This window comes from Sapajus apella, unplaced genomic scaffold, assembly GCF_009761245.1.
Source record: "Sapajus apella isolate SASKATOON/1434 unplaced genomic scaffold, GSC_monkey_1.0 scaffold32, whole genome shotgun sequence".
NCBI lineage: Eukaryota > Metazoa > Chordata > Mammalia > Primates > Cebidae > Sapajus > Sapajus apella.
The window spans coordinates 8,874,439-8,887,628 of NW_022436972.1; the positions used below are offsets into that span (position 1 = coordinate 8,874,439).

At 32.8% G+C, this 13,190-nt stretch overlaps 1 protein-coding gene across 15 annotated transcripts in view; it reads left to right on the forward strand.

The window, feature by feature from the left end:
• NBEA (neurobeachin) overlaps positions 1–13,190 on the forward strand; it is a 713,110-nt gene that overhangs the window by 275,436 nt on the left and 424,484 nt on the right. For all 15 annotated transcript variants that reach the window (XM_032294855.1, XM_032294857.1, XM_032294861.1 and 12 more), the window contains one exon: positions 3,417–3,544. In XM_032294855.1, the coding sequence (XP_032150746.1) occupies positions 3,417–3,544 (128 nt within the window). The remainder of the gene's footprint in view (positions 1–3,416; positions 3,545–13,190) is intronic.

The window sequence follows — 13,190 nt, forward strand, 5'->3', positions numbered from 1 at the left end:
TTTTTTTGTGTGTTTTTAGTAGAGACGGGGTTTCACTGTATTGGCCAGGCTGCTCCCAAACTTCTGACCTCGTGATTTGCCTGCCTCAGCCTCCCAAAGTGCTGGGACTACAGGCGTGAGCCACTGTGCCCAGCCACTGTATTTTTATTTTAAGGAGAAAATTTTATTTACTTTTATAGGACTTAAGGGCATGGGCTTTTCACATGTTAATATGCTTTTTATTTTTTACATATTACAAATAACTGTCTTATATGTGTCTTGGAATTGGGGAAAAGGCGTTTTACATTGTATGTTTCTTTGAGATGAGAATGGAAATAACAAAATGACAATATAGCCACAATATGCCTCTTTTTTTTGGTATTTTTTTGTAACGAATCCTTATTTTCCAGGTGGTAAAGGAGAGTCTTAGGCTGAAGTTTATGTTTGTACCATTTTCTTTGAGAATTTCCATTGTATAACGATGAAGCTAATTTATACAGCATTTATGCCTTTCTTTGAAATACACTGTGGAGGAATCTATAAATAGCAACAATAACAAAAAACTTTTTTTCATAAAAAATGAGGATGAAATTTTTCCGTTTAGAATATTTTGTTGTTGTTTGAGAAATCTAGCAGAATTATTTGATAATGGTTTATATACATAAAACTTCTAATCTTTTGCTGAGTAAAATATTATATTATTTGCCCCCATTAGATAATTAAAATTCTCATTGCAGGATGATATGTAAGAGCAACATTTAATATTCTAATAAATTTTATAAGAAAATATTCGCAAAAAAAATCTTAATAGGGATTCACTTCCTAAGAAATATCTGTTTTTTTCTATTTTCCTTAAGTCAAGGTAATTGGTAATAATGTATATTTATACATACTTACAGAAGTAATCAGTTGCTCAGATTAATTGAAGTTTCTGTTTCATATTTAACTTAATCACCAGTAACAGTGTTTTTGCGATTTTGAAGCCTCTAAATGACACAGAAACTTGTAAAACAGGGGAGAAAGGTCTCAAACTGGAATAAAAAATGCACCTGGCTTTACCTCAGTAATAGTACATTAAATCCAATAGTTAGGATGCAGACCTTCATGAATCAATATTTTTTATGAAATAATTTTACTCACTTATTAAGTTTAAATAAAAATATTAATACTTTAGAATTGAGCATCAGAAACTATTATATCTAGATTTTTCTCCTTTTAATAGACTCACTTTTACCATTCTTACCATTTCTTAGTAGAGGTAATTAGCTGGAAAGAGCTGTAGGACATGATTCTAGAGATCTGAAGGAATTAATGAAATTGCAGATTCAAAAAAGAGTCTCTCTGTATTCAGTAACGGATAACTTACTGTGATTATGCTTATTCAGTGACTTCAGGTAGTCTTTTTCTTGCTTCTTTGTTAATGCTTTCTAAGTGTGTTTCCTGAATCAGCAGCATCAGCACCACCCACTGAGAATTTCTACTTCTAACAGATGCTCACAGTACAAACAGACCTGCTGAATCAGAAACTAGGGTGGGGCTCAGCAGTCTGGTTAAACGGACTCTCCAGGTGATTCCCATCTTCACTAAAGCTTGAGAACCTCTGTCTTCAGGAAGTGCTTGCTTTAGAAATTACAGAGTAGGGTAGACTGTTGAAATCTCTTAATTTCAGTAAGTCTGCCAAATCCCCCTGAAATCCCTTTTTCTCATGGAAAATTTTTTCTCCTGAATTTTCTAAATATATGTGGCAGTGACCAAACTTGAGTTTTCTCCATGCTTTCTCCTTTCTCTAAAGCTGTTAACACACATAAGAAGAGACAGAGTTGAACAGAAGTGCTAATGGTGAGGCTTAGAGTGCTCTAAAATTTGAAACTTGGTGTTTCCAATTTAGTAAAGAAGTCATCTGAGATTATACTCTAATACCTACTTAATAGCTTAAAAAATTTAAAAAGATGCCATAGTTTAGATTTAAACCTTAGTAATACATTGCGAATTATTTTATGGTTAACTACCTTTTTCTTATTTATATATTTTTGTGACATATGTAATCAACCTGACATTGTGGCAGAACTTGTATTATTCTGTAAAGTGTTTAATTTCTAACTGTACATGTCTTCTGTGCAGAAGAATCTGTGCTCATCTAATATGTTATATTGATTTTGGTTTGGTTAATGTATCAGAATCACATTTTGTGAGAATAAATATGGGTGTGTTTTGTTCAAAGTTCAGTCAAAAAAGTGAACATCATTGACCTCTCACTATGTTCTGGGTACTTTTCTGTGCACTTTACATCCCTTAGCTTATTTAATCCTTACTGGGTAGGTACTGTGATCATCTTCATTTTGCAGACATAGAAAGCCTAATGACCCCTAAGTTCACCTAGCGAGTATAAGATAGAGCTAGGATTCTAGTCTAAGCAGTCTTACTCCAAAGCACTTATATCGAAGACATATATGTCTGTTACTATGTTATTCATTCATCTAGGCAGAAATATTTTCCTCATCCTCATTTTTTTTCTTTTACATGTACCATTCAAAGTATTTTTAAGAATGTCAAATAGTGCTTATATATGGTTGTTAACTTAAAATTCAACAGTGGGCCAGGCGTGGTGGCTCATATCTGTAATCCCAGTGCTTTGGGAGGCTGACGCGGATGGATCACTTCAGGCCAGGAGTTTGAGACCAGCCTGGCCAGCATGGTGAAACCCCATCTCTACTAAAAATACAAAAAAATTGGCCAGGTGTAGTGGCACATGCCTATAGTTCCAGCTACCCGGGAGGCTAAGGCAGGAGAATGGCTTGATCCTGGGAGGCGGAGGTTGCAGTGAGCTGAGATTGTGCCTCTGCACTCCAGCCTGAGCTACAGAGCAAGACTCAGTCTCAAAAAAGAAAAAAAAAAATCAACAGTGAACTATATAAATAATACAACAGTTTGTAAATAAATAGGCTTATGAAACGGAAATTGTCTACTTTGGCAAAGCATTCAACTGTATTACAATGAATTTCAGCTGTTCCCTTATTTGTCCAGATTTCAGGTAATACCTCCTTGAAAGCAAGAGTTAAATTATTTGTAACTGGCATAGTTACCCACATTGTCAGTGTTCAAAATCATTTTCTTTGATGAATAGATGCATAGAGAAGGCATGCAAGAACTCATTTACATGACACTCATAGAGCTATGGATAGTCATTGGCCCTTTCAGGTAGCAGAACCCCAATTCTTTTCCATGGTATAGTAATTTCAATGTAGCTGAAACCTTTCAGTAGCTTTATGACTGTATGTGAAACTGTACAAGGGTGTCCCTTATACATGAAACTTGCTATTATTCCATGGACTAGAAAGGAGTTTTATGATTTTTAAAGATTTTAATTTAGAAGTAAAGTTTATTTGACATTTTATATTGAATTATATTTATTAGTTTTTATGTCTTAATTTCAACAGCATCACTGCAAAACTTGAAAGAGCTTTAGAAAAAGTTGCTCCTCTTCTTCGTGAAATTTTTGTAGACTTTGCCCCATTCCTATCTCGTACACTTCTTGGCAGTCATGGACAAGAGCTATTGATAGAAGGTATGATTTCTCTCTCTATTCTGATTATTTTAGTTTCCTATAATGTATGTATTAATCATGGCATAATTTGTGCTTCTGGAGGAATATACATTTCCAAAAGAATGTAAAAGCATTACTTCACAAATTCTAATAAGATACTCATTATGTTTTCTCTTCACTCCATTTTTTAAATAACATATTTGCATGGTCAATGCCAGTAAGAGAACTTTGAAGACGAAGAACATTGAAAAGGTGTCGGAATGGGAGGCTTTGGCCCTTAATCCATCTGTCAGGGCTGATGTATATCCTCTCATTAAGATAACCTGTTTATTAAGCAGTCATCTCTAAAATTTCCTTCTCACTCTGAGAGCCATGCTTCTTTAAGTGATTTTTCTTATTCACATAACATTTGTAGTGTGAGAATTCTTAACTAAGAAGACATTAAAAATCTGGAGAAATACTTAAGTGAGAATTGATGAAGCCATTTTCAACAGCAGCTTAAATAGAGTAAGGAGGCAAAGAAGATAAATTGACTAGGAGAGTGGCTTTGAAAAATATGGTTAATCAAAATCTTCTTTTAAAAAAGTTTTGTTATGTGAATATTTCTGATCTTCAGAAATAATTAGCCAAAATCAAGATGATCTGTGGGTGATTCAGGTAGTCCTGGGATTTAGCGTCCTTATATACCTTTTTTGCTTTTTACTTCCTGTTTACTGTAGAAGAAAGAGAGTTTTCCCATTCCCATTCTGTTATTGTCCCAACTGCTTCTACTCAGCGTTTCTATTAGGAAGACTGTGATAGTTAATGACTCAGCATCTGGTAGCTGACTTTGAATCCTAGTTCAACTACTTTCTTAGCTTGTGGCCTTTGTGAATTACTTAGCCATTTTGTATCTTAGTTTCCTTTCTATAAGTTGGAGTCAATGATAGCACATCAGGGTTCTTGTGAAGATTAAGTTATATAATGCATTTGAAGCTCTTAGAATATTGTCACATAATGTCTGACAATATTCTTCTCAGGTTTCCAAAAATGCTGAGTTCCTTCTGTGCTAAGTCCTATGTAATGTACTTTTGATATATTAGTAAATAGACAAAGATCCTTGTCTTCAGATGGAGCGTATATTCTAGCGAGGACACACATCAATAAGCATTAAACAAAATGAATAATTAAATTATATAGCATATTAGAAGATAGTGAATGTTTTGTAAAAGGATAAATACAACACAGAGAATTGGGATTACAGAATGGCAAGATTAGGTTGCAGTTTAAAGAGAGTGGTCAATTTTAAATCAGCCTCATGGTAAAAGTTACATTTGAGCAAAAACTGAAAGGAAGTACATCCATAAGAGGAGCATTCAATGCAGAGAAAATAGTACATTCAGCCTAAAACAAGGATAGAAGGACATTCTTGGTATGATCTACCAACAGGAAAAATGCCAGTCTCATGTGAACCAGAAGGAGAGTAGTCGAATATCAGGGCCAGAGTGGTAATGGGCTTTGGCTTTAACAAGTGTGGTATGGGGATGCTGCTGACATTTTGAGTAGGAGTGTCATTCTGGATGCTATTGTCGTCGTCATTATACTCCTACCTACAAAGTGAAGTATAAAATGCTCTGAAGAATGGGATTCTGAGAAAAACCATGCTAATTTAAAGCAGCCCCAACATGAACTTTAAAAGTACTTAGGAACTTAAAAACTCTTCCTTGACCACAGATTGTGTCTGTAAGTTAAATAGTTTTGTTCTAGTTGTGTATCATTGATTACACAAAATCATGTATTCATTGATTCATTCAAAACAGAAGAAACATTCCTCATGGAGCTTATTGTCTAATGAGCAAAGAGACATAAAAACCAAGAATTAAAATTAAATAGAATATGTAGTATAATGAAAGTATATGCAAGCTACAGAGGGAGGTGAGTCTAGATGGCCTACTGACCACTTGCAGGCATGTATTCTTCTAACTGGGTCAGTAGGTAATTGTGTATACCCGGTCTTACTCCTGCTGCTCTAAAGCCACTTTCTCATCTTTACGAGGACACACATGTTTGAAAGGGTTTTATGTTCCCTGCTTCTATTTAACTGTTGTAACAGCAAAACTGAGTCTTCTGAATTCCAGACATAGTTGAAGTTACCTAGTGTAGACATCTAAACCCAGAAACTCCATGGATACCTTAACTCTGTTTATCCAAAATTTGTTTTTCTCCTAAATTTATTTTGTCACTACCATTACTATTAATGCACACATTTGAGGTGAAAAGTTTCTTTTTCTTTAGATCTTTTCTCCTTCAACTTCAGTATTTACAATTACTTAGGGAGAATTAATAATTTTCAAAAACAATGTTTAGAGGCTAGCTCTTCATATATTATTAACATTACTAATATTATATCAAGCCATGCATAGAAACCTTCCATAGTAGCCTAAATATTATGTTAGCTAAAAGTGATGGCATCATAGTTATGGATTCTAAAAGGTACCAGGTTATCAGTTAGTCCTTTTTGACTTTCTTTTTTTTGCTTTTAATTCTTTGGATTTCCTGTAGTTTGTTGCTATTAAGGAGCAGGAATGCTGGTTATTGATATTTTTATTTTCATGCTTTTCTGTAGTGTGTTGCTTTATTGAAATAAAGAAGTTCAGTAAACATCATTAAAAAAACAAATCTTAAATGTTTCCTCATTCTCTACAAGATAAAAGCATTTTATTTTTTCTATACCTATCTATACCTTTTCCTAAAATGATTTGATAGGTTTTACAGAAATGTATAAATACTGACCAAAGACATAATAAACAAGGAATAAAGTTACTCATGTAATAATGTTAGTAGTGACTCTTGTACTGTTACCAAAACTAAGACACAAATTCTGTACAAATGTTCTAGCAGCCAGAGCAAAGGCAAAATTATGTTAAGTTATAAGACTCGTGTTACTGGTTCCTAAGTGACAGTTTGTAGCAATTTTGTGTTAACTACTCTGTATTGGACAATCAGGAACCCCTGCGTGTAGCCACTTTCCAGAATCTTCCGTGGCCACATATTCTGATTGTTTCTTACTTATTTCTTCTCATCATTGCACAGAGAAAACTGACTGAGTAATTGAGAGCTATTTTTCTTGAGCTTCTCTATTTACCTCAAATATTCTGAATTGAGTGTAAAGACCATTAAGAATATGCCTTCATTGTTTTCAGTGTATCCAGGTGAACTTGGATTTCTAAAAACGTGACTATGCTACAAATGAAATACTGGAACAAGTTAGATATTAAAAAGTTAATTTTGTGTTTCCCTGTTATATCTTGTAACTTTCTACATTCAAATAACTTTAATACATCCTACTTTTTAAACTATATTGATGTAATATTTGTGTCTTTCTTTGCTGTTGTTAAAATGACTTTTCTTTATAAAATGATGATAGCAAATGGTAGATTTTTAGGTTTTGAGTTGTGTTTTTTTAAATACCAATAACTTGGCAATATAAAAAGTTAACGACCCTAAAATACGATCCTTTAAATTTTTGCTAGTTCGTACAATGCCAAACTCTGGAAACTATAGTTGTATAAAATAATGACATTCAGTATCCCTCACAATTTGGTCATAACCCTCCCTTCCAGACCCAACTAGTGTTTATCTTCTTGCTGTAAAAAACATTTCTTAAACATGTAAACAAGTTATGTACTGTCACATTTCCTTGTTTTTGTATAGCTCTTCTTTCTGCATTGAATCCTTTTTTTTTTTATTTTCTCCTCCAAATTATACTCATCCATTGAGTCCTTTTTCAGGTTCATTAAGCAAATTAATGTCATATCTTCTGTCTTCCTATGCTATTTTACTTATGTAATATTAATAAAATTTAGTTTTCACTTATTGAAATAGGAAATATCTTATTGTTTATATTGTTATTACCTAACTTAGATTCTAGTACATCGTAAATATTCAGTGTTCTTCTCTTGTACTTGAATAGAATATTATTTTTCTTGAGAGGCGAAAGCAGAAGTATTCATTTGAGACCAGCCCCAAATATTCCCTTGAGACCAGGAGTTTGAGACCAGCCTGGGAAACATGGTTAGACCCTGTCCCTACAAAAAATAAAAAATTAGTCAGGCGTGGTGACATGTGCTTGTAGTCCCAGCTACCATGGAGGTTAAGGTGGGAGGATTGCTTGAGCAGGAGATTGAGGCTGCAGTGAGCCACGATTGTGCCACTGCACTCCAGCTTGGGCACTAGAGACGCTGTCTTTAAAAAAAAAGAAGGAAATATTGGTAAGATTTTATGTTCTGTGGTACGAATTCCTGGTATTGATCAGTTGTCTGTACCTGTAAGTTTGCTGCTGTACTCATTCATCTATTCTTGCTCTCCGCCCCAGCCTGTAGAAATGCATGTCCTTTCATCTTCTCATTCTTGAGCGTGTACTCTTACTCATTCTTTGTTCTTCCCTCTCCTTCTGTTTCCCTTCTTTCTCTGATTTGATATGCTATTCCTTTCCCTTGAGAAGAAAATTTATCAAGATACTTTGAAGAACTCAGGACATTTACATGATAGAAATATATTTACCCTAGCTTTGAATATTTCTGTTTAAGAAATAGTGCTTATGATGAATAAATCTCACTGCATTTGAATTTCCCATATATCTGTATGTATAGTAGTAACAAAACTGGATTTAGGTAACTGAACATACTTGAATGTCTACAAAATGAAATGGCAATTGCTCTCTTAACTTCAAGTAACCATAAAATATATTTGAATTGCCTCTTTATTTTATGTTTTATATTCTGTTTTTCTTAATGCACACATTTATTTGTGTTTAAATTATTTCTTGTTGGGATAATTAATCCTTGGTAGTTTTTATTGTCTGTGTCCTTTTATTTTCTTAATTGTCTATCAGTTTTATTAGTTAGCTTATGATTGTCTCATTCTAGAACAATGTAGTTCACCTTTTAAGACCACTCATTGTAACAGTAGCTATTTTTAGGTAGCTTTTAGTGTGTGTTTTCTCTTAGCAATAATTAAGGATTTTTGAAGACAGTAATTTGAAGCTTACTGAGCTTTTAAGAAAATAATCGGTTTTTAATTTATAAATTAATGCATAAAAATTACTCAGAATATGTATATATGCAAGTATCAAAACCTACCAGCCAGTGATAACAAAACAGCCTAAGAATCCAGTTTATGTTCTGGTAGCATTATTTATGTTCTATTGGAAGGTCACAGAAATATTCAGAGTAACTTAGTTATGATGAGGATACAGCAGAAAGTTTCATATGTATCCAAGGACAGGAAATAAAATATAGTTAAACTTCAGGCAGCCTGGAAATGGGAGAGAAGACAGTAACAAAGACTACTCCCTTTGACTCACAAGGCATTTCTTTTCTGTCTTTTCTTCACTCTGTGTAGCTATTCAGTATTTTTACTTTTCTCCCAGACCAGCTTCCCTTGCTTAGTCATCAGAACATATATTAGGATAACACCTTAGCCCTGAATCTTAATGAACTTTTAATATAAATATCATACATCATCTAACTATAGTCACTTAACTCATCAAGAGAGAATCTGAATGGCTCAGCCAGGACTATTATTTTGTTCCTCCTGGGTTAGGTGTCTGCCCCTGTTATAATCAGTTAAGTCTGAGGTGGGATAGAGGTATTTGAGATGGGATGTGATACATGAGGCTGTCCCTTTTAGGATCTATATGCAAGTTAAAATATTTTAGAAAGAGATGCTAGCACTTCAGGAAATTTCACTGAAGTGTTCACTCTACTTTTGGTCGCACTAATAAATATTTTATTAAAATCGTATGATACTCAAGATTATGGTTTCCAGGACTAGTATTTTTAAAAGTACATGAATATAGCATGAAATTCTACCTCTACCAAAGAGGATATCACTGAAATATTATTATAAAAAGAATGAGCCTAGTCAAGAATCTCCATATCATTCACGGCTCATTCATAGTAGCACTATAGGCACATAATCAGAAAAACTTGCATGTGTATATTTTTATTGAAAAATTGTAGACTAAAATGTAATTTCAGAATTAGTGTTTTTAAATTACAATAATACAAAAAAGTACACAAGAAAATTGGGGTAAATGGAAATGCTAGCATAAGTTTTAAATATTCTTGATTTCCTCCATAAAAAATGGATGGGAGAATAGGTAGTGAAACAATAACTATAATAACAATGAATGGACATTTATAACAAAACTTGGTGACAGATATCTCATTGGACTCCAAAGTATGCTGAGGTGGGGACCATCTATCTATAGCTACATAATATACATGGTATCAGCAGATTTGTGGGAGAAACTGGTGGGCATCAAAGGAGCATTTGAAGAATTTGGTCTACAAATACTCATTGGAAACTCCAGAAGGCCAATTTGAGAACAACAGCTAAAACAGGGAAGGCTTTTACACATGATAATAGCAGATGACTGCAAGGGTTTCATAATAAGATTAAAAGGAGCTAGAACTGGCTAGGCCATGTGAGAAATGAACCAATCAGACTTCTCTTCCAGGAGTTGCACATTAGGGAGAAACTACAATGAGTGGAATCTAAATTGAGCAATAGAAGGGCAAATGAGACAAAGAGAAAGGCCAAATAAAACTAAGAAAAACAAAGAGAAATCGTAGATCTAATAATTAGAAAAAAAGAGGAAAATTATTTTTTAAATGAGGACTAAGAGGAAATATAGAAGTGAATTATCTCAACAGATAAGGTCATAAGAGGATTATAAGATTTAAAAAGTGGGGGGAATGATAATAAAATGACAGACAAGAAAAGATGAAGGTGAAAGGGATACATTTAGAATATCTAACATGGAAATAGAAAGTTTCCAAAGAAGATAATTAAAACAAAGAACAGAAAAATTATAGGATCAATAATTCAAGGAAACTTGCCTGGTTCTTTTTTTTTTTTTTTTTTCTTTTTATAGATTGAAACATAATGGACTTTAAGGAAAACAAAAATATTTTGGGTATGTGGGTAAAAATACAGAACTACTTATAAGTGAAAGATAATGAGATTATCATCATACTTTTTGATACCACATTTTTACCAGAAGAAAATACAGCAGGATATTTAAGATACACTGGAAATTAAAATATGTGTCAAAATGACTTTAATGCATAGATACTGCAGACAAATTGTTAAAATGCAAGAATTCAAGGAATATTATTCCCATATGAGCCCTTTTTGAAGAATCTACTGTAGAATGAGCATCCAGCAATCAAATTGATTGGAGAGAGGTCAAGACAAGGACTCGTGGTGACCATCAAATATAGATCTATTTGGAGAATTAACTAAATGAGGATTACATAGGGGAAAGTAAAGGATATAATGAATGACTGCTTATTCTGAAAACTGCGAAAAATGGGGCACTAATCATGTTCGCAATGATATTATTGATATTATAATACTGTTATATAATGTTGGATAAAGCTGCTTAGTAATTATTAATATTCTAATTATTTTATCCTATGTACTTGAAAGTCAGGATTTTGGTTGAAGGAGATCCAGATATAAAATAGGAGCATTTATGTAAAAGCTTTTAATTTGGAATTTGAATTGGACATTTTCATTGTGAACTTAGACACACATAACGTATATGCATGCACACATACACACCTACCCATATTCTATGGGTATATGTATACTATACACTAGTAGCACAGTCTGTTGTTTTGCCTGATCACAACAACCAAGTTAGTAGCAGTGAGCACACTTAAGAGTCCATATTATAGTATTAAAATATCATTTGCCAATGAAAGAAACAGGGACTTCTTAGAGAAATAAGTGATTTCAAGCCTGGGGCAGGAAATGTTAATCATTCATCTGTAACATTTTGTGATACACAAAGCAAGGAAGGTATCAAAGATTGTCAGAAGAACTCAAGAGCTAATTTAAAGAAATTCCAGTTGTCCAAAGATGGGGCAGTTTGAGCATCCATAAATATATTAGCTTTGTGTGATGCATTAAAACACCTGGATATGTTTAAATCTATGTATTCATAATGATAATTTACAAAATGATTTTCTCAAATTTAGAGAATGATAGAGAACTAACTTATTTTGAAAACTGATAAGAAAAATTAAAAGAATAAAGTATTTCTTATGTCCTTTCTTTGTGAACTAATCATTGTATTATGAAGTTAGTAAGGGGGAAATGTTTTGTTTTTACAGAAGTATATCATGTGATAAATAATGGTGGGATATGTGAGTTAGATTATCATTTAGCATCCTCTAAGGATATAATAGATCTAAGCTTCAATAGCTGCCAAAATCACAAATAGAGAAACAGCTAGACAATTAGATGGGAAAAATACCATCACCAATCAAGACTGTATGAATGAAAGAATAAAATAAAACCAAATCTGATTAAACCTGTATATTCAATGTGTTGAACTACACCACGGGAATTCAATAATCAAAATTCATACTGGAGGAAATTCTGCAATACAAATCGACTTGGTCTCTTCAAAATAAATTACATGAGAAAAAGACATATAGAAAGAACCTGTGGCTTAGAAGAGATTTTTTTTTTAATCTCAAAATCACCAAAACTAAGTTGTTTGTAGAAACAACTATATGATTTAGATGTTAAAATCTGTAATTAAGAGCAAAGTGATTATCATGAAAGTCAGAATAATGGTTTGTTATAAGTAGGGAGAGGGTTAGAATGGGAAACATGGAGTACTCCTGGGATACTTGGCAATAATTTATTTCTTTGGCTATCTAGTGGTTGGAAGGGTGTTTACTTCATAATATTTTATTAAGTGATGTTTTCTGCAGTTTACTTATTAGTGTTTTATAATAAAATATTTTAGTATTCTCTATAGAGAAGACATAAAAATTTTTGAATGTCATTAAAGACTTAATGGTGAACTATATCATATTCATGGTAGGAAAACTAGTGACAAAAATGTTATTTTAGTCCATATTAATACATCAATTTTAATGAAAGTTTGATTTAAAATAATTTTTAAATTTTTTTCATGGAATTTAACAAGCTTTCTCTTAAATTTCTGAGCTGAATAAAAGGATGAAAATAATCAAGTAATTTTGGAAATGAACAAGCTATTACAATTAAAACAGCATAGCAGTAGCCCAGAGATAGATGACTGTGTCAAAATAAATCTCCAAAAACAGATCCCACATCCATATGGTAACATTGTGAGACAGAGCTGCCATTATAGACTGGTGAGAAATAGGTGAACAATGCATCTAGATCAATTGGATTCCCTTTTGTTAATTAAAAAGACAAAACAGTGGCTCTTCCTCCCTGAACAAACAAAAGACACTACTAATGTGGTTGAAAATCAAATATCAAAAATAGGAGAAAAAAACATAGGAAAATATCTGTAATACCAAAGGTGTCATATAAACTAGATACAAAAGCATAAAATATAGAGGGGTAAAAAATCATATTAAAATTACTTTGTTTCATCAAAAGACACCATTAAAAAGTGAAAAGATTGAAAGTAACATGAGCAATATAGTGACTATGAACCTTGAAGTCCCCTTTTTCTCAAATAAAAATGAATATATAAAAATATATGGACCAAATTAGCTTTGTTAGAAAGCTAATAAATCCTCTGAGATTTATTAGATCAGATAAAGTATTGCAGCAATGAAGTAAACACTTAGCTAAGACAAAGCTACTTGAAACTTTAGGAAATTCTTTG